Raw genomic sequence first — 22,008 nt, 5'->3', positions numbered from 1 at the left:
AGGAATAATGTACTACATTGAAGTCTTATGTTAAGGTATAAGTCACATGTTTTAAATATATGGAAAACTTGAGTTGTTAAAATTTAGACAATCTGCACTTGTTTGCTCAAAATACTGCTACCCAGAGTTTTAAAAATATTTTTTCACCTTTGTTCTTTCTTTGGCATATCTGCTCACACAGGTGCTTCTGACCTCTAAAAACACTAATAGTAACCAAGGGATCAAAAAAATGGGGGCTGGAAATAAGCTGAGTTACATTATAAAATACAATTATTCAAAAGACCATATATAAAATCTGTCCCTTGGAAATCAAAGTGTCCAGGGAAAGATGTGAAACACCTGTTTTCTCTGAAGGAGATGGCAGCCAATTAAATTCCTATCTTTATAAAAGAAAATATTTCACTGACAGCCATGAGGTTGATATTTATGTTAACTGCTAGGAACCTCAGTTAACACACCCAGGCACTGAAGAGGCTAGTTTGTAGTTCACTTACAGCAATAAGTTGTTCGTGGGCAGATTCTAAAAAGTGTTTGTTGTTGCTGATGTTGTTTGTTTGAGAACAAAGTGGTGTGTATTAACAAACTTGACCAATTTTGTTTCAGAAGCAGTTACTCTGTGGGGATTAGGCATGGAATCAATTATTTAATTTTTACTCTTTACCTGAAGACATTTTTTTTTCACTGCTTTTTAGAGAGAGCGGAAAGGAGGGAGGGAGGGGGAGAGAAACATTGATATGCCAGAGAAACATCGATGGGTCGCCTCTCATTCATACCCGACCCGGGACCAAACCCACAACCTGGGCAGGTGCCCTTACCAGGAATTGAACCGCGACCTTCCGGTTTATGGGAGGCCGCTCCAACCACCTGAGCCACACAGGTCTGGCAGGCATGACATCATCTCTACTCACAACAAGAAGCTGCCCTCCTGTTGCCCTCACTTGGGTGAGCCTAACCCGGGGCACCCAGCTCGTCAAGTTCTCGAACGCAATTACAAAGGTATTTCCACTTAGCCACCATTCCCCACCCCAAACCAAAATAATGGTCGACCAATCTTTCAAACACGAGAAGACAAAATAAACCACTCTACAGAAAGTAGCGTGACTTCAAAGCAAACAAGTTCAAGACACTTTGTCAGATTTAACCTCGGTAATTTGGCTGGAGGGATTAAGTCCTCAGACTGTAAGTCCCCAACTCTTCCTAGCAGAGCAGATACATAATTTGCAAATACTGTCATGGCTTTTCTGGACCTTTCACGTTAAAATAAGCATACCATCTAAATCAGTACCTCTTTCGGGAGAGGATGGGGAGGTGAGTCTTACATCTAAGAAACAACTGTTTCCGATTGTGTGTGTACGTAAACAGAAAATGCATTGCCATTGGGAAGCCTGCAATTTGAATTTCTTTTAAAAATAGGAACCTGCCTCCTTGCCCCTATCCCACGAGTGAGAAGGTACTAGAGCTTACCAGGCAAGAACGGAATAAAAGAAAAGGGGACTAGGAGAGAGGGGCCGATTTGCAAGGCACTTTCTCGAGAAAAACCTATCACGAACGGAAACAATCGTCCACGTATAAGATGTGGAATGCGGGGGAGACTCTTCACTCCCCGGGGACTTGAGCGCCGGTCCCTGAGTGTGGCTGTGGTGGGTGAGTGGGGTCGAGGGGGTCATCAACACAGAACCATGAGCCAAGCCACCCGTTCCTACCTTGGTTTGCTGCAGGGACTTAAAACATGAACCCAGAGGACCCTTCAAGTCAAGGAATCTCCGGGCACGTCTGGCCACAGTCTTCCTCGGAAATGGGTCCCAACCAGGCCTGGGGGCGGGCACCGATCACGGCGCGACCCCCGCGCTCATCTGCGCCACAAGCGACCTCAACGCAAAAACCCTGATGAGCTCAGAGGGCGGGAGGTGGTGTCCAGAAATGGAGAATCCTACCAGTCGCACCCGGCCAAGAACTTTCCGGCTGGTTGTTTGGTTTGGGGGATACGATTTCCCCGTCAACTAGGCAGGTGGGAGGGAAGCGGCCGGAGTTTCTCCGTTTCCTCCCCGCTCCCGCGCTCCCTGGCGCGTTTCCACCTGTTGTGGAAAAGTGGAGGTGGAGCGCGAAGGGACGGTCGGAACCCGGACCGCGGCTCCGGCACCGCCGGGCCGAGCGCAGGCGGAGAGCGCAGGGACTGCGCGCTCCGAGCCCGGTGCGCGGAGCCCGGCGCCCGCCGTCGCGGGCTGCGGCCGCGCGGGCCGGGCAGGGCAGAGCGGGCGCCCGGCGCAAGCCCACCAGCCCGGTTTGCCGCCCCCCGCCCGCGCCCGCGGGACCTCTGCCTTGCCCCCGCCGCGAAGTCACCTTTTTCGCTCAGCACAGCGCCATCGCCGCCCCTGTGGCTGCCGCCGCCAGCTCCTAGCTCCGCCATGGTGCTCCGATGACGCGTCCGGAGAGCCGCTCCGCCCTCTTCCTCGGCTTCGCTCCCGCCGGCCCCAGCCTCCGGGGCCCTCTGCGCAGACAGGTGAGCGCGGTCCCTGGAGGGAGGAGGGTGAGAGCGCCGGGGAGCCGGGAAGGCCTGGGTCCTGGCGCGCCCTCTAGCGGACAGGTGCGGCCTGGCAGCCGCTCTGACGGACGCCGCTGGGTCTAGCTGCGAGAGCTTCGGGCGGAGCAGGGTTTTGGGCACGGAGAAGCTTCTGGGCCACGCCGCAGACCGCTGTCCACTCCTGGAGGTCTGAATAGGGTCAGCGACGCTTGGTGGCTCCAGGGCCTGGGACTGGGGAGGGAAGAAAATCAGCCCAGGTGGGACAAGGACATTGGGACGCTCTGATCCCTGTGAACTCTGAAGCAGCCAGGTCAGTTTTGAAGTTCAAGGTGACAGTGCAAAAAGGGTATGATGCCACGTGTAAAGCCGAAGTACGCAGGCGAGATTCCAAGCTGGTATCCGGTCTCTATCTGCGTTTTAACGCGCCATTTCTGATGACAAATCTTTTCACCGGGCTCCTGTAACTGATGAGCCTCAGGGCACACGAGTAAAACTTGTGCCGAATGATATGGCTTTTCTTATTCTCGGGGTTCCCTATTAGTGACTACGTTGTGACTTCCAGCTTATTCAGGAAGATGGGGGGGAGGCAATAGGCAATTTCTTTCCCTCCCTCCCACTTTCTCCCTTCCTCCCCTTTCTCTATCTCTCTCTACAGAAAGGAAGCTGAAGAGATACCCATTTCTGCTCCAACAGACAAGTAAAGGATCAGCAACAAAATGCTGAGGGAAAAAAAAAATTTAGCCTTGCATAAATGGAAACATAAGAAACAAGAGAAATGCAGTCACTCCCTTGGGCTGGGTTGGCTGAACATCAGCTGCAAGCTCCCGGCAGTTTCAAACCCTCTCAAGGACTCCCGCAGAATCTGCTGAGTGCCCAATAGTGTCTGAGAAGTGTTGGATTTGGGGTGACTATTCATACCATCCTTTCATGAAATACCTGCCATTCTGAGCTCAAGAGTGGACTGTTTTTCTTTGGTTTCTGGTTCACTGGCTGACTAGGTAGAAGTTTTGACTGAGAAACACTTTGCTATTTTAGGGATTTTTCCCTTAGTGCCATTTCCACAGTGTTTTAGGCAAACTGATCACATTCAAATCACTCTTACTAGACTTCTAATCAATAAAAATAAAGCACCAGATTGGGAGAGGTAGTTTTAAACCTCAGCTTGGGCCCAAGCAAAGGTATTTTTTGCTACATTAAGTTGTCAGAGTTTAAGACACTTTACCGTGAACATCAGAAAGACTCAGCTGAATTTAGAGAGGTGAATTCTGCAAGGACTTGGAAAAGGGAAGTGATTGACTGACTGACTGACTACCTACTTAAGCAAACCAAAGAGTACCATCTTTGACTTCCCTCTCAAAAAATTGACTCACTGGTGTTTATTTTTGTGTGTGCGTGTTTCTGTTTTCGGTGTGCACTTACCCTTTCTCCCATTATTTTGCCAACTTATGTTTTAGTCTGTCGCCAGCCACCAAGAAATAAGTGCAGTAAGAGACACACCGATATCCTGCCCTTAGGGCATGTACAGACTATGAGTTCCAAATTTTAATGTGGTGTCTGTAACAGCACGGACATGAAAATGCAGGAATGGATGACATCTGTTAAATGTCAGGCACTGTCACATTGTACTGTGTTGCACTTTGTGTTGTACTTTACTTAGAACGCGGAAGCCATCTGTCCTGCGCTCTGACATCCATCTCGAAATCTTGCCCATTCATCACGGTTCTTTCCAGAGCGGGGAGTGGGACCTCCTAATGCCATCTGCTCCCCTCCTGCCTCCTCTGAAACCTCATCCTTTCTTCTCCCTACTCCTCAAATGCCTCTCCATTCAGGGACTCCACCCCACCAAACACATCCAGGACTCTTGGATCCTGAAAAGTTTCTTCCCTCGACTCCCTATCCTCCCAAGTCTTGTCTACTTTGTTCACTGAAGGTAATAAATGTGTGGACTCTGGTACCATATTATCTTATTGTCTTGGTTCAACCAGCTGTAGTCTCTTGCCTACCTATAAATACTTCCCAGGGCTTGAAATCAAACCATGTATTATTAGTTTTTCATCTGTCATTCTCCTAGATTTTCTGTAACATGCCCCCCTCTGATTACCCTCTTGGCCTGTTTTTCTAATTTCTCTGTCATCAGTCCTTTTTCTCCTTTACTGACTTAAATTTCTCCTCCTTCTCAAACAAAAACCATCCCCAAAGCCTTCTTCCTCCCCAAATTTTAGGCCACAATCTTTTTATCTTCCACTCTCATTTACTATTATCTCCATCCAGGTTGACCCCTGGATCCAAAAAATGCGTAGGCCTCAGGCCTGACTTCTGCCAGTGAGTCCTCAATGGTCTCTGCACATTTCTGTCCTTGATTCATCCTGCCATTAATTCACTGTGTCCGAAACCAGCTCCCCCTGGAACTTGCCTAGTTTTGAAATCTTCTCTCACATAAACTCAATACCTTTCCTTCCATCATCATTGCCCAAATCATGGTTCTCATGGATCATTAATCTTGTCAATTAATTGTTTTAATTTTATCCTCTCAATTCCTGTTGCTCTCCTACTAGACCTTCTTTCATATCTTAAAAAATATATATTTTATTTAATTTTAGAGAGAGGAAGGGAAGGAGAGAGGGAGAGAAACATTAATGTGTGCTTGCCTCTTGAACACCCCCTACCGGGGATCTGACTTGGCTTGCAACCCAGGCGTGTGCCCTGAGTGGGAATCAAACCAGCGACCCTCTGGTTCGAAGGCTGGTGCTCAATCCACTGAAGCACACCAGCCAAGGCTGCTCCTTTATATCTAAAACACCATCTGAACTGCTCTGTGCAGTTTCAGTTCCCTCTCATTTACCCAAAGCAATTTCACCAGATTAATTTTCTCACACACCACTACTTGACACACACATCCCTTGCTCAAAAACCTTAAGTCCCTGTTTCTATTTAATTAAATATACTCCTGGCCACCTCCCAATCACAGGGAGCTCTATTCCATTTCCCACTTTCCAATTCATATTTCCAGCCAAATATGAGTTAAAATGTGTCAAAATTTGTGAGTTACCGTAATATAAAAATGGTTATATTCTCCAGAACACTTTGCAGATCCCTGCTTCCTGCCTGTGTTCCTGGTGTTCTGTGCGCTGACTTCCCTGGTTCTGATGGGCTCAGCGGTTCTCACCCTCTACGGCCCAGGGGAGGCCTCCCTCCTTGGCGGAGCCTGTTCCACCTGCCCAGGCTCCCAGCAAGCTTGTCCCCTGAACCTCTCTGGGGCCTTCTGGGTGTAGCCCTCACCCAGCCTTTAACACAGACTAGGTATGATTCGCAATTATAAATTCGTCTCTTCGATCTGGTATAAATTACCGGTGGCAGGAACTTTGTCTTCTATTTCTCTACAGGGTGTCTATAAAGCCTGGAACCATCAATTATTTATTTTCAAACAGTGGATGACACGCAGTGTTGCCTGCCTTCTGGATTTCATGGGTGTCACGGACATCTGCTCTGCTGCTGCAGTGCCGCACACACAGTAGGTCCACAACTCCTCATCGCCGAACCATTTTATGTGATGGTTCAGGTATGAATGAAGTACAATATGCAATGATAAGGATTTAAAGAGATCAAGATGTGGTTTTAAAGAAACACTGGATCTTCTTTTCCCAGCAAATTCCGGTTTTGTTTCTCTTCCAAGACGTGGCCACCACCCACCCATGTGCACAACTGTTCCGTGACCAGCCATCTTTCCAGGCTCAGCTCTGGGCCTTCTCTTCTCAGGGAAGCTTTTCTCCATCCCTGCTGGCAGTAAGATGTCAACCATGGCGCTCACTGCATGTATTGTTTCTGCTTTGTCTGGATTCCACTGCTGGCAGTGAACCTGGGGGCCAGGAACTGTGTCTTGTTAGTAGTGCACCTTAATACACAGCGCCCAGTACTTAACTACTTTTGAATGAATGGTAAGTGATAACAGTAGGCAAGAGCCGAGTGCTTACTACCTGCGAAGCATTGCAGTAAGCACCTCTTGAGTAGGCTGTTTTTCCCATTTCAGATGAGGAAACAGACTTGGAGAGGTTAATTAAGCTGCCCAAGGTCAAAGGTGACAGTTTTGCTCCAGGCCTCCGTGTTTAGACTCTTGCTACCTAAATGGACAACGAAGCCAACCACCTTACCACCACCCCTGTGGAGAGGGGCTTTCCATTTCTCTCTCCCCATACCACCTGGAAAAGCAGGTGGGCTAGTGTCATCTCGGCTGTGGAGCTTCGCAAAGGGTCTCTGGGCACCACCCCAGACCAATAAAGACAGTTTCTCTGAGGTGGTGGCATCAGTATTTTCAAAAGCATCCAGGTCATTTTAACATGAAGCAGGGTATAAAATCATCGGCCCAGATTCATGCCAATGCCTTTCAAGTGAAGCCTTTCATGAAACTCGGGCCATAATGGAACTGCCTTCTTTTGTGACTCGGACCCAAAATGCTGCCTGGGAAGTGTTATGAACAATGCAGGAACACAGGGACACTTGATCACAGGGACAGTACAGGGTGAGGATCCTCCTGAAAGACTATCATTAAAGAGTTCATCAGACATAGTCTAAAACAAGCACTTAACTGTAAATACTTGGGAAATGAACTGTGGCTTAACAAAGAAGTGACCTCATATTTTGGTATAAGTGAAATGACATGTCATTTAATTTACACTTTGCCCCCTTTGAAATTTCCCCTCAGGATTGGGAAGTCAAAACAAAACAAACAGATGCAGCTATGTTGTTGCAAATACCAAATGGCAAAGTACTAGTGAGACCTTTCTGGATAATCTAATGCCATATAACATAATGTGCCCGGGAAGATAAAGATGGTTCCTGTTTCATCAAGCACGGTTACACATGGAGGGCGTGAATGGGTCTATTCTTGTTATCTTGCATAATAAAGTATCTATATTCAACAAACCGTATCTCACTGATCCATCTAGGAACTGCAGACTTTATCCTATCAATGTGGGCAGGCTTATAAAATATAATATTCAGCTTCAAATGTTTCCCTTAACATGAGAAGTACAACTGAGGTGACAGGAAATGCAGTGTCTCAGGGGCGGGGGGGGGCTGTTCTTGCCAGTCCTTGGAGATGCACAGCCCTCACCCAAGGTCACTCAGGGCCCTGAGGACAATGCGCTTTCTTTTCTTTTTCCTTTGCCCTCTTTCTTACCACTCGGTTGCCCTGGGGAAGGACTTGGGTATCAGTTGTTCTTCTATTACTTGGATAGAAGACAGATTCTTTTTAACATTATAGCTGAATAAACAACTAGAACTTTGACACAGTAATCTAGCTAGTTTGTCAAAACAAAATGAGAATTCTTTAGAATTTATCAAAGCTGCAGGTTGAGTCCTTTGTCCTTTTTGGAGCAAGTGCGACACAATGGATAGCTTTAGAACAAGCTGACTTTACTATGACTCAGGCATGTGCAACTGGTACAGTTCAGTAGTAACGAAAAGGACTCAGACCAATGCACTTTAGGCCAGAAACTTAAGTTACAAAATATAGTTAATATTACAATTAACACAGGTAAGTAAGAACCATTGCTCTCAGATTTTGCATATTTAAAAGACAAACTATACAATAATCGAAACTATGCATTTCTACTCAGATCGTCAGGGCGCATCACACACACACAAAGGCCTGAAATGCTGGGGTCACATTTTGGTTTTGTCCCAGTGACGTGTGATCACGTGAAATGTTACATCTGGTTCGTGTGAAACAAACGTTTGGCTGAAGCGCAGTAGCTGCTGAGTGCAAAATATTTCCATTAAAATGTTTAGAGTAAAATAATCCTAAATATCCTAGTATTTGGGATTATTTTGAGAGTCTTTACAAGGAGTCCTTATGAATTATAGAAATAGAAGCATCTAGAAGTTTCAGTGTACTTTGTCTATTTTTTTTAACACAAGTAAACAAATACTGGATTTAAAGTGCAGTTTCTTTCTCCTCTCCTTTGGATTCTTCTTCCCTTAAGACCAGTTCCGGGTTAGCTGTTAGAATCCCCAGGGAAGGCTGGAAACAAACTGAGCGATGGTCAAGTCTGTTTGTCTGTCTGTCTGTCTCGAAAGTCCGTGATGGCCTTCCACAGTGTGCAGAGCATCCCTCCCCTGTTGAAGACACAAGAACACGGTGAAGGGAACACTGCATTTGAAGCACTGCCCTTGAAACAGAAAATGATTGCTGGGATCAGAATGTGAGGACGCCGAAGTCGTCTTAGTCATTCTGTGTTCTTTTTGTGCACACCTCCTCACCCCTCCTGCCTTGCCTTGCCACTCCCACAATCTACCAGGTCCCAAAGCAAAAAAAGATGTTCAGCACTTCTGAAATGTCTTTATAGAAGCCGGTGTGAAAAAGCCAAGTTATGCTTGGCCTGATGGAAAAAAGATTATTATAGGAAACTGTATCATGTTATATCAGGTATTCTGATGACAAATTAGTACCCCAACCTAATTCCAAGTACAGCACAATTTGTTTGAAGTTAGGACATTTGTTTAAGGCAGTTTTAGAATAACTTCATGGTCTTGGTCTGATATAATGTCAAAAATATTATTCCAGTTGATCTGCATTTACTAATTGGGAATATTGGTTATTAGAGTTCTCAGTAACAGTCTGCTCCAACCAACTCAGTTTACTTAGAGCAGCCGAGAACGAGAGGGGTCGGGACTGCTCAGCCGGTTAGGGCTGCTCAGGGAGCCAGGCAGAAACCCAGACTTCTGTTTTGTTTTTGTTTTTTTAAAGATATTTATTTTTAGAGAGAGGGGAGGGAGAGTGGGAGAGAAACACCAGTATGCAGGAGAAACATCCATTGGTAGCCTCTCGCAGACCCCAGCTGGGGACCTGGCCTGCAACCCAGGCATGTGCCCTGTCCAGGCCGCGGGCCGGCCTCAGTGCACTGAGCCACCCAGCCAAGGAGCCCGGACTGCTGGATCTCGGCCCAGTGCTCCTGCCTTCGTGACAACTGAACAGAAACAAAAGTGGTACCTTAGCCTCAGGCATTTCAAGTCATCGCGTGTAACATAGTAGAGAACATCCACTAGTGAGTAATCCTCAGCCAAAAACTGTGGAGAAAGTAAAAGATGCATGAAAGTTAGAAGTTTTATATACCTTTAACAGCAAGCTCCATCCACAATGTAAACACTGACGATAATTACAAATGAATCTAAACCTATTAAAAACATAATCTTCTCTATTTACTAGGGGGAAGTTCCCCCTATTAAAAATAATTACTAAGAGATACACCCACGACTTTCAAATGCATAGGGAGTCTGAGCAACACAGTGTCTAAATGGTCCCCTAGTGAGCAGACAGGACTTGCTCACAGCCGCATCAGCTGCACATAAGATGATGTTTGTCTTCAGGAGGTTTGGTGCTCTCGGGCTTCTCAAGCAGGTAAGAAGTGTTCCTGAAAGGCACTACTTACACTTAATTTCTGAACTTATTTTCCATGCCTCATAAGAAGTACTTTCAAGTAATTATTAGAAAATCAGAGTCCTGAATTTAAACTGAAGCTCTTAATTTTAATTCCAAAAAAGGGGCAATGATTAAAGGATTATCAGTTACTCCTTAATTGTGATTTGAGTCTCAGTTCGAGAGATATTTTGGAGAATCTGATCACATGCATTATGTTCCATAGGCAAGACTATTTAAATGTAGTAGCAGTAACTTGTTTCAGACAGATTTCTAAGGAGACCCTACATAACAGTGGTCTAATAAATTATCAAGTCAAAAGAAAAGACATCTTTATTCTTATTTGTAAATTTTAAATGTAAAACAAATTTAAAATTTTATATTTACAAAGTTATTTTTAAAATTTGAATATAAAACTGAAATCTGTGTAATGCTATATTGAAGACCTCTCTGTACCAAAAAGTAACCTCCAACTGTGTGTACATGAGTGCACATATGTGTAATCTTAAACTAAACACATGCTATGCTTGCTGATTACAAAAGTCTGTAAGGCACAGAGAGAAATTAGGGTATTATAGACACAGTATGGTTTGTATACAAAGTGTTCCTGCTGTAAGTTCACTAACTGGACCTATTGTAAAGAGCCAGTGGAGTCTAACAATCTCACAAGAGAATTAAAAAATAAACAAACTTTTAAAGAATCAGAAACAGAAAACCATTTGTGTTTAGTGCTGTCTTGCTTCTTCCACTCTTATTTTCAATTTGAAAACATAAAAACGCCCAGCGGTCCTGAGCCACGAAGATGGCTGTCTTTGCACCATCTGCCCCGCGATGCTGGAAAGGTTTCCCCTTCTTGTCAGCCCGCCCAGAAGAGACCTTCAGGTGGCCTAGTTTATTCCTGCACATTCCTCGAGGCTTCAGCTCATCCACCACCTCCTCCAAGGACCCTCCTTAACCTGTTCCTCCCTCTGTCTCGTAACACCTGAGGAACTTGCCTTCACAGAATTTGGAAGGGCATAAACTTTTACCTGGGAAATTATCTGATGATCGTCTGTCTACCTAGTCCGTGAAAGTGGGCACTCACCACCAGGAGGTGAAAGAATGCGTGCCCCGGCTGTTTTCTTTACCTGACTGACAGTGTCTTCATCAGCTCCACTGTCTCTGAGCCAGTCGGTAAGTTCAGAGTCTTTGGTACTTGTGCCAGAAGATGAGTGATGCTCAGGCAACCCAGGAACAGCTAGAAGAGAAATGGGGGGAGGGGAGGCAGTTCTTAGCTTCACCTATGAGAGGTCCTCTGAGACCCCCCAGTCAACAGACATTTATTAATACTTTAACAGATTTTGCTCCAAAAATTAATAGAAACAATTAAGATGGGCAGTATGAACTATAAATAAAATGCTTAAACACTGCTTAATCTGCTAGTAAATGGAGAGTCAGAAGCAGTAATGTAATGATACTTTACCTTTTCCTTTCATTTTAATTTTATAGTTTCTTAGAATAAACTTGGTGTAGTAAAATTGTACTGTGTTTTTCATACAACAAAGACCAGTGTAATTAGCAGAGAACCAGATAATTGTAATAATCTTTTTCTACTATTTGCCATAATATGAAAAAAACTAGAATACACACAATACAAATGCAAAAATGACAAACAGTATAATTTTATTCCAGTAATCTCATTTGTGAAATCTTTACAAAGAAATAAAGACATAAAAGTGGAGATCCCTATTTACCTCAATAATATTTAATCTTAGGAAAAGATGACTATGAAGCATCTTATTTTTACTACCCTTATAAAAATAATGGTTTGCTACATTAAAAGTTGGATATTTTAAAAGATAAAAAAGAAATATATATACAAAAAGAGGAAAAACCTGAAAAGGAAAAAACAAAGAAAAAAGAGTTGGATATTTTTAAAAAGCAATTTGTTTGTGGATAGTTGTGGTACAAGTACCAGATGCCAATCGAGCCATGAAATAAAACTGCCTGTTGGCCTTTCTCAACTTTTCGCGGCAGCCTGGTTGAACAGTTTTAAAGTCTTCTGCTTATTCACCTATTGGTTGGGACTTAAGCTTCAGGTGTTTAATTTCTTGGTCTTTTTCTTCAATAGCGTGACGCAGGAGTGCTTGTAATTCTTTCTCTTTCTGAATCAGTGCTTCCAGTAACCTGCAGAAGAAAAGTGTATTGGTTGACAAGATAACAAAGGTGGAGCAGCCGGAGTGACCTTCTAGACCTCAGCTTCTCAAAGGACACTGAGCCTGGGCACCCTGGGGTTTCAGTGAAGTTCAGGTTCGGAGCTAGCAGGTCTGCAGTGAGGTCTGAGTTATCTTGGTTCGGCCTTGTACTTCCTACCTAACTCTGACGAATTACTTTTATACACTGTCTTGGCTTTAGTTTTCTCATTTGAAAAAAGGTAAAAGGAAAACTTCCTGAAAGAATTACTGTGAGCTTTAAATGAGACAATGTAGCTGAAGTGCTGGCCTTTAATAAGAGCTACTCTGTTCCCAGATGCAGCCTCAGGCCCTGGAAAAGAGCCCCACGCAGGGCTCAGGAGGAGCTCCTTCCCAGACCCCAGCTCTGGCCCTGCCCCCGCAGGACAGAGACAAGTGGCTCTCTGGCAGGAGAGAGGACCCCTGCAGAGCAGGCAGCAGAGGCAAGATGAAAGGAAAGCTCCAGAGGCAGCCAGAGAGGGTCTGGGGAAGACAGGTCATTTAAAGACAACTACTGTAAGCAGTGCACAATTAGGTGGATTAAAGAGAACTGAAAGCAAGAGGGAAGCTGAGGATTAAGGGAGATTTTCATCTATTCCAATAGGAATGATATTCAGAGAAATGGATAGCAAACTCAGCATGAATTTTAACTTGGCAGCTATTTGGTCTGGTATACATTTTTGTCTTTCTTGCTAATCTACATGTATGGAATAGTAACGGCACAGTTTTATTGTTTTCTCAAAGAACACTGTGGAACTTTCCAGAATTTAACCTATGCAAATCTAGACTGTATTAAATTCTTTTTACTTTTAAAAGCCATAAACTAACATTGGAAGCAAAGTACTGACAGGCTATGTTATTTGTCCCAAGTCCATCTCTCAAAATTATTTATTTTAAGGACATATCTGTTCTATCAGTTTTATTTTTACTTTGTCTTCAGTACTACTAGGAAAATCCTTAGAAACCAAGGCACTTGCCTGCCTCTCTATTCCAGAAGTTTGGCAAGTTTGGCAAGGATCTGCCCTGAGGTCAACTTTCTAACTTGGGTGGGGGTGAATAATTCTGGACAGGAATTTAGATAACCATTTAGCTCCTCCTGAATAAGGTTTTAACTAACTGCATTATTGTCCCAGTGCCCTGTGTGAGGTGAATTACCTTAAACTTTTTGTGCAAGCATATACTTAAATGTAAGTAAAACATACATTCTAAAGCCATTTTGTTCCTTTTCTCATTTAGTATTATTGATGACCTAATAATCCTGAGCTGGATATACCTGATTACTTTCTTTGGTGATTATTCTAAATAGCAATTTTCAACTGGTGCACTGCAAGAATTTTTATTTTATTTTATTTTTTTAAGAATTTTTAAAACACGCAATTCCTGACTATTTAGTCAGGGGCACTGACCTCTTCCCTTAGATTGACAAATTAAAAAATGACAACAGCCAACACAATAGCTGTCTGGTGAGAATGAATTGAAATTATACCTATTTATTTTTGTCAGATTGACAAAAAAATTTTTTTTTCGTGTGCCACAGAATTTTGGTAATTACGTGTGCCATGAAATGAAAAAGGTTGAGAACCACTGTCCTAAATATAAGCTTAACATTTCCAACCTGAGGGCTAGAACCTTTCCTAAAGACACACTAACTTTTTTCTAAGTTTACTTTGCAAAAAGTGTACTTCAATATATCAAGTATTATTCACTGAAAATTAGACGGACTGGTGTAGACACGGCCAGTCCCTCATTTCCACTGCTTAGTACGTGTGCGGAAGCAGCTGCCCTTTCTCCACATCATGTGTGAAACGAGTGTTGGGCCTGGTCCCACTTTCTGGGACTAAAGGAGAAGCTGTGGGAGGTGGTCCTGGAAAAAGGAAAAGGAGGCTGGTAATCCGTGAAATTTAGATTTCACGGATTTAGGCACAATGCACACACGTGGGCTTTTATGAAAAATGCAACTGTGTGCTAATGTAATAAAAAATGTGGCAAATCTTAGTCTGTTCAACAGAGACAGGAAGATGTAGCAAGCAGGTGCTCAGCTAGCTGACACCCTCGGAAAGTGGTGTGAGGACTGGAAAGCTGCCGGCGGGAGCAGCCCTTGGGGACTGCAGGTGGGCGAGCATGGAGGACAGAGCAGGGGGGACTGGGCGGTGAGACAGGAACTCAGATGGGCTAAGGAGAGAAGGAAAAGGCTGTATTTAATTTAGGAGAGGTGGGTTCTGTTGACATAAGCCAGGGTGTGTAGACAGAAGGTTTTAGGGCCAGAGAAGCAAACATACCAGCTCATGGGTAAACAAAGTGGATTTAGTGTCTGTATAATTCTGACTGGAAGCCATGGGCCAAGTGGGGTGGGGTGAGTCAAAACAGTAAGGAGTGAACTTTCACCTCCAGAGACCAGAGAGGGTGTAAAAACCAACTCCACTCAGGGTCGGATGACAGAGAGTCAATGCAAGGGAAGTGACTGAAGCTAAGGCCTACTGTCATGGACGGAGGGTTGGAACTGGACTACTACTCAAGAAGAGAGGAAATGAGGGACGCCAAGATTTAGATGGACGTCCCAAAGGAGAAAGGACTCAAATTCCTTTCTGCTGAGCAACAGAGATGGCAAGTTAAGAGCTGGGTTTCAAAGGGCAAGACTGGCATCTGGAAGTCAGAAAGCCACTTCCCTTCACTTAGAAAGACTTCTGTGTGCAAGTCACAGAAGACACATATGGAGCCACTGACACATGCAACCAAAATTCATATTCTAGAATATAGGATGAGCTTTGTACTACTTAAATGAAGCTTTGTATTCAAATTTAACCTTAGAAACCTAAACTTATGACTAGAAATAAATATTTTACCTCTCTGGTGAACAATTAGAATTTTCATCTAAGGTTTCTAAATATTTGAACGTTTATTGATTTACTCCAAAAAAAAAGTTTTCACTGCAAACCCAGAGTCATAAAGTCAGTTGCCCACATGTCAACTGTAGCCAGCACAGGAAGCTGTAAATCATGCAGATTCAGACCTTGAACTGTGCCAACATCTGTGAAGAACAGGAAATATTTACTCTTCACTTAATAACCTAACTGTGTAAGTTATTTCATTACCGCACTCTCAAAAAAAATTAAACTCCAGATATGACACAGCATATTAAAAATAAAGCCGAACCATAAATGGTCAGTAGCTCATCGTGTTAAGGTTCTAAAATGTGAACCATAGTTTTACCTCCTCAAGAACAGAGAGCTTCCTCTCCTAAAAACCCTGATATTCCAAATCACGGGCTTTCGAGAACGCAGGCTCTCGGTCTATCTGACGGCACGCGCTGCTCAGAGTCTGTGTCTAGGGGCTACAGTGAAGCAGCTCCTCGGTGCACTTGGACAGAAAGCAGCGATCAAGGAGAAGGTGCTGAGGTGTGAATTGGTAGAAACAGACAATGTATTTGACTGAAGAAACTAAGATAAATGTCTCTGTCTCTCTTTTCTTACAAAGACTTTAAATGGGATAAATGAACCATGATTTGTATTTTCTATGGACCAAACTTTAAAAGAGACCCAAAACATATGCACTTATAAAAAAGCCAGAAAAAAGAAACCTACCCATGTCAGAATAGGACTCACCTGTTTGTTTCTATTTTCATTCTTCCAAGCTGTACATTCAGAGACCGGTGAGCACTCTGGGAATTGTGGGAAACAGTAGAACTGAGCGTGCTCACTCCTGAGGTAGCCACAGCATCTTCAATAATGGCTCGAGGACTTCGGACGATTCGATTTAAGGGCTGTTCCTCGCGATCATCTTCTGCATCCAAGTCTTCCTGATCTGCAGTATCGCTCTCAGAGGCAAGGCCAAAATGCGGCCTCAGTTCTGTCAAGCATAACATCCACAACGGTGTTAATGAAACATGCCTGGGTGCCGTAATTAAGTCATGAATGTCATGTACCCTGCTGTCGAATAAGATCTGTATTCCAAACTGCTTTTCCAAAAGTGAGGATGATTTCTGTGCATTAATTCAGGTTTGTTCTGCCAGTGAATGTGCAAAATTCAGTAGGTATATAAACTTAATGACCTAATTCAAACAGAAGAAATGTTCCCCCTGCACATAAGATAAATACTAGAATCAGAAAGGCAATCACCATATTTTTCAGACTATAAGCACCCCCCTTCGCCCATTTGGGAGAAATAATGGCTGTTAATGCTGCTGTTGAGTTCTGTGTACATTTACGTTGGTGAAATATTATGTTGTTTATGTTATTAAATATTTGGCCACATTTTTTGCTTCAAAATTTTTTCCCCTATTTTCCTCCTCTAAAACCTAGGTGCACCTTATGGTCCAAAAAATATGGTATATAAAAACTTGTTAAGAATATAAAAGTTTGTTTATTCAGGTAGACTTAACTTTTTTAGATTATATAATACCTGGCAATTATTAACTCAGAAATGAGGAAACAGATACAGAGATTCTCTAAACAAAAGTAACTACACGGAATGCTTTTTGCCTCTAACAGTGAAAACGTGAGGGGAGGAGCCACTGAAAGGGCGCGCAGGCTTCCCTTCACTCCAGTGAGACTCTTTCTGACTATCGAGCTGTTCCTGGTGTGTGTCCTACCTGTTGACTGACCGTCATAATTTAAAATGCAAAAGTTACAACTCTCCGACTTAAACATACAACTACGACATGAGTTCACTTCATGCCACTTCAGAACTTGGATAATATCTATCTCCCCATAGAAAGAAATGATAAATTGTGATTACATTGTCGAATGTTCCAGAAAAAGGGATGAAACTCATAATTTAAGTGAAATTAGAAAAGCAGAAATACTGGACCTTGACTCCCTGTGCTCGGGCACGGGACCTTTTACTGGATCGCAGACCCACTGAGAATCTACAGAAGCCATGGACGTTCTCCCCGGAGAAAAGCACATTTGTACACATTCTGCCTGATCCCCTGAGGGCTCAGACACCCTGAAGCCTGTCCTGACAGCCCACAGACCACAGATGAAGAACCCGTGGTGCAGGACAGGGCTCCAGAGGGAGCCACTCTGGCAAGGCAACCCAAGGCCCAGCCGTTGCCCAGCCCTCTAAGAAACTCTTTCCCTACCTTACTGGACCTGTGCATAGCACCTTTCTCTAGGTGTCTGGCTGCTGCTTCTCTGCTTCAGAGCCTTTCTGCCTACTACCTGTCTTTAAAGGTTGGAACCTGGAATTCTACCCTTCACTTCATTATGTTTCCACCTACTCTACATGGGTGACCTCATTAAAATCTATGAAGGTTAAATAGTTGTAATGTGAGATTAACAAACTATATTTCTAGCCCAGATCCTATTACATCCAGTACCTCCTTGACAGTCCTGCTGGGCAGGCACTTCAAATTCAACAACCAAAAAAGGAAGTCGTCTTTTTTCACAAGAACGTGTAAGAGCGCCCTTCTTAGAGTCAAGCTGATGTACCAGTCCTGACTTCCTTTATCTCTTTTTGTTTTTAAAAAATTGGGGGGGGGGTAAAAAGTGCAGGACATAAAATTTATCATTTTCACTATTTCTATGTGAACAAATTACAGTGTTAGGTATCTGCATACTGTTGTCCAACCAAGCTCCAGAACTTTTTTATCTTATAAAACTGAAACTCTATACTCATTCAACAACTCCCTCTCCCCCTCCTCTCTGTCCTTGCCAACCACCATTCTACTTTCTGTTTCTATAAATCTGACTACTATAGATTCTTTATATAAGTAGAATCAGACAGTATTTGTCCTTTTGAAATAGGCTTATTTCACTCAGCATAATGTCCTTAAGGTTCACCCATGTTGTAGTGTGTGTCAGAATTTCCTTCCTTTCAAGGCTGAGTAATGTTCCACTGTATGGACGTACCACGTCTTCTTTATCCATTCATCTGTCAGTGGACACTTATATTGCTTCTAGCTCTTGGCTATTGTGAGTAATGCTGCTATGAACTTGGGTGTTCATGTAACACTTTGAGATCCTGTTTTCAATTCTTTTGGGTATATACTCAAACAGTAATTGCTGGATCGTATGGTAAGTCTGTTTTCAAGTTTCCGAGGAGCCACTGCTGGTTTCCATAGCGCTGCACCATCTTACAACCCCACTGACAGTGCACCAGGGTTCCAACTTCCCCACACCCTTGCCTTTCACCTTTTAACGTTAACCGAGCTCCACCTCTACTCTGCTTTCTTAATTATTGACTTTTCTCTTTCCAAAATTCCATTTCCTAGTTCATCTATAGTAGGAGTGACTCAAAATCAGGTGTTTTACTTTGGAAACCCAGCATCTAGTATAGGGGCTATGACAAATTAGTCTCTCAGAAAATGTTGGCAGAATGGAAGAGTTATTCTATTAGGATTATTTGTATTTAGAAGAGAACAAAATAATAAAAAAATTTTTACTTAATTTTTAAAAAGATTTTATTTATTTTTTTTAGAGAGAGGGGAAGGGGGGGAGAGAGATGGAGAGAATCACCAATGTGTGGTTGCCTCTTGCGTACCCCCTACTGGGGACCCGACCCACAACCCAGGCATGTGCCCTGACTAGGAATGGAACTGGCAATGCTTTGCTTTGCAGTCCAGCACTCAATCCACTGAGTCACACCAGCCAGGGCTAAAAAATTATTTTACTTTAAAAATAATTTTATAAAGTACAACTCTAGGTTAAATTAGAACATAAGATTAGACTTTTTAAATTTTTCTAAAATTATTCCTAAATTCCTTTTATGGTCTCTAATCTGAAATTTTTTAAACAACAAGTTTTATTGTCCCATTGGCTATAATGTTTTGAGAGAAAAAAATCTGATATTTATTATTATATTAATATCTCCTAATATACACCTAATTTTGCACACTTTAATGATCATAAATTATCATTTTATGTATGACTAAAAAATTCTCTCCATCTGAAGAAAGTAGAACGTTGTAAGCTCACGTAATGCTCTGTTATCCTGGTCTCGCATGGTGGCTCCCTGGGGAGACATCATCAAATGACACAAACCGTATTGTAAAACAGCCAAATGAGATAGGGCGTCTGGTCCTTGTCCCCAGACATAATATTCCAAAGGAAAACCAGGATGAATATACAAAAGAGCCCCATGAGCCTGTACAAAAGTAACATGAAATTATAAGTATAAATTAATACAGCCAAAATATCTTAGATGGTCTCAAGTATAGACCTAACTATATAATTCACATGTGCATTACAGTGCTAAGGGTTAAGAGTGCTAAGGGGTAAATAAGGCACATTTGCAATAATTAAAGCAAGTGGTGATTTACTCACTGATGGATTTGCTGAGGAAGAAGGGCCTACACAGGGTCTGCAGGGGAGGAAAGCCTTGGCTTGGTGGAGAAAGAGGGAGAGGCCTTTGAGAGAAGGAAGCTCAGAGGGTGGCCCAGAGGCCTCTGAGAAGAATGGAAAGCAGAATGGACCGTCAGGAGAGAGCCAAGTGTCAGGAAAAGGCAGGGACTCAGGGGCCTACACGGGGTGGACAGTGATCACACCCATGTGCGGGAACCTAGAGCCAGCGCGTGTTTCCAGAACAGCGAGATGGGGTTAAACAACGATACTGTCCCCACCTCCCTCCCCACTTCCAACCCAACTGGTTATTTCCCCGGGAAAATAACTAGACCAAGCTGCTTTAACACAGGGTATTTCTGATGCCAAATGAAATCACAACACTCGTCAGTGCACCGGGTTATGATACCTGCACTTTAAGATCCTCCTGTGGTATAGGATGCTGGGCCTTTTACTTTAATGTCAACATGGGGCACATGACTGATTCAGCTTAACAACTGGTAGCAATACCAAGTGCTTTAGCAGTTTTTAAAATTATTGTTGGTACAGGAATTATGTCCACATTATCGGTTCTCTCCGCCTAAGCACTGCCAACGTGGTCTCCAAGCTCAGCACTTCTCCATCTGCCGCCCCCACCACTAGGCTGCACTTGAGGGGTCAAAAACATACCCAATGCTGCCAGTCACCTAAGGGCTGACTCTGAATGACAAGTGAGAAAACAGCTTGAGCAAAAACTCTTAAGGAAACACTGTTCTCCTTGGAAGAAGATTGAGCTCTTTAAATTTTTTTTTTACTTTTTATTTTGAAATAGAAATAACAGAAAAGTTGCAAAAATAGTACAGAGACTTCCCATACGCCCTTTAGCAGTTTCCCTAAACGTAACACCTTCCGTGGTTTTGACACTATTACCAAAACCAGGAAGTTAACAAAGATACAATACTATGAACTACAGACCTCACTTGAACTTCACCAGTTTTCCCACTGATGGCCTTTTTCTGACCCAGGATCTCACAGTGCACTGAGTAGCACTGTTTCCTAAGTCTCTTCCAATCTGTGACGGTGCCCTTGTATGTCTTTAGTGTCCATGACCTCCACACTTCAGAGCAGTGCTGGTCAGTTATTTTGCATTATGTCTGTAATTTTTAGTCCACCAATGTCATGTCCTATTTAGGTTGAAGCTGTGCATTTCTGTCAAGAAAAGCACAAAGGTGATGCTACGCCCTTCTGAGTGCGTCATAGTGGAAGGCACAGGATGCTGATGTGGTTTATTGCCGTGATATTTACCTTGATCGTTGTGTAAAGAAGACATCTGCCAGGTTCCTCCACTGTAAATTCACCGTTTTCCCTTTGTAATTACTCCATATCTTGGGGGAGGTATTTTGAGCTCATTCAAATATCCTGTTTCTCACTGCTCGTCTGCCTAGCAACCTCAGCAGCCATGGATGGTTCTTGCCTGCAGTCACTACTGCAGTGGTGTTTGCCTAATTCCTTCATTGCTTCTACTCTTACTAATTGGAATTCTACTAAACCAAAGACCTAGCCCTTTTTCTCCATATATTTATTTATTCAATTGCCTAGAGCAGTATGGACTCATGGATTACATTTAGTTTATTCCATGGGCTACAATCCCATGCTATAATTAGTGTATTGCTCAAATTGCTTAGGCTTACACTTGGGGGAATGCCTTAAGCTGTCTCCGGTGTCCTTTCAATAAGCCTCCATCCTTCCTTTTGGGGGTGCTTCCTTACTTTTGGCATCACAAGATGTTCCAGGTTCATCTTGCATTTCCCCTGCTTCAGGGATCAAACATTTCTCCAAGGAGCTCTGATTCCTTTTATTAAAGGGATGGTGACCACAGGTGAGGGATAACGGTGGAAAGAAGGGGAAGAGACTAGCTGAAGAGCATGTGTGAATGACCCGTGGACACGGACAACCTAGAGGGCATTGACTTTGGGAATGGGGGGCCAGATGGGCGGAGGAGGAGAAGGGGGGAAAATTGGGTCAACTGTAATAGAATACAATAAAAAACTAAAAAGTAGATAAAATTAATTAAATTTATAATTTGAAAAAAAAAGGAATGGTGTTTAGAAACCAAAATCTGGGTCCTCTCTGCAAACAGAGCTAGGAAATGTGTGTGGTCACAGTGACATACTTTTTAAATCTGTTGTTTTCCTTAGCATGTCTTTCAAAATTCAGTAGGTTAATTGTTGTCATTTGTCATCCAAAAGGAATTCTGATCAGGAGAATATGAAGACAGGCAAGTTTAACGTAGCTCCCTTGAATCCTACGGCATAATGAACCCCTTAGGGACGTGTGGAACTCTGGAGGACCTGCCAGGTGCCTGAAATCCGTTCACCCTGTCACCCGGGCCCATCGCCCTGTAACGGCAGGAGGTGCAGCCCATCTTCCCTGGTCCTGAGCGGGACAGAAAAAGTACCTTATGTAATCCTCCTCTCCAATTTCCACTTAGAAAAATCCTTTCCAGCAGTACTTTCAGTTGTCACCTGAGACTCCTACTTAGCCAACCCTTTTCATAAAGAAAGTGCCTCGCCCCACATGTGGGTCGGGGCAGTGCATGCCCACCTG

The 22,008-nt window shown here is 43.4% G+C and overlaps 2 protein-coding genes across 3 annotated transcripts in view; both read right to left on the bottom strand.

The window, feature by feature from the left end:
- MAP7 (microtubule associated protein 7) overlaps window positions 1–2,421 on the bottom strand; it is a 164,639-nt gene extending 162,218 nt beyond the window's left edge. Inside the window, exon 1 of the mRNA XM_053664823.1 lies at window positions 2,341–2,421. Coding sequence (XP_053520798.1) covers window positions 2,341–2,407 — 67 coding nt within the window. The 5' untranslated portion in view covers window positions 2,408–2,421. The remainder of the gene's footprint in view (window positions 1–2,340) is intronic.
- Window positions 2,422–7,387: 4,966 nt separating this feature from the next.
- MAP3K5 (mitogen-activated protein kinase kinase kinase 5) overlaps window positions 7,388–22,008 on the bottom strand; it is a 175,895-nt gene continuing 161,274 nt past the window's right edge. For both annotated transcript variants that reach the window (XM_053664821.1, XM_053664820.1), the window contains 5 exons: window positions 15,748–15,991; window positions 11,989–12,101; window positions 11,063–11,172; window positions 9,510–9,586; window positions 7,388–8,635 (listed from right to left, as the gene is read on the bottom strand). In XM_053664821.1, coding sequence (XP_053520796.1) covers window positions 8,563–8,635; window positions 9,510–9,586; window positions 11,063–11,172; window positions 11,989–12,101; window positions 15,748–15,991 — 617 coding nt within the window. In that variant the 3' untranslated portion in view covers window positions 7,388–8,562. The remainder of the gene's footprint in view (window positions 8,636–9,509; window positions 9,587–11,062; window positions 11,173–11,988; window positions 12,102–15,747; window positions 15,992–22,008) is intronic.

The sequence above is a fragment of the Artibeus jamaicensis genome, unplaced genomic scaffold (assembly GCF_021234435.1).
Source record: "Artibeus jamaicensis isolate MK-2021 breed Jamaican fruit bat unplaced genomic scaffold, CSHL_Jam_final contig_387, whole genome shotgun sequence".
Classification (NCBI taxonomy): domain Eukaryota; kingdom Metazoa; phylum Chordata; class Mammalia; order Chiroptera; family Phyllostomidae; genus Artibeus; species Artibeus jamaicensis.
This window is presented reverse-complemented; position numbering and strand designations above follow the sequence as displayed.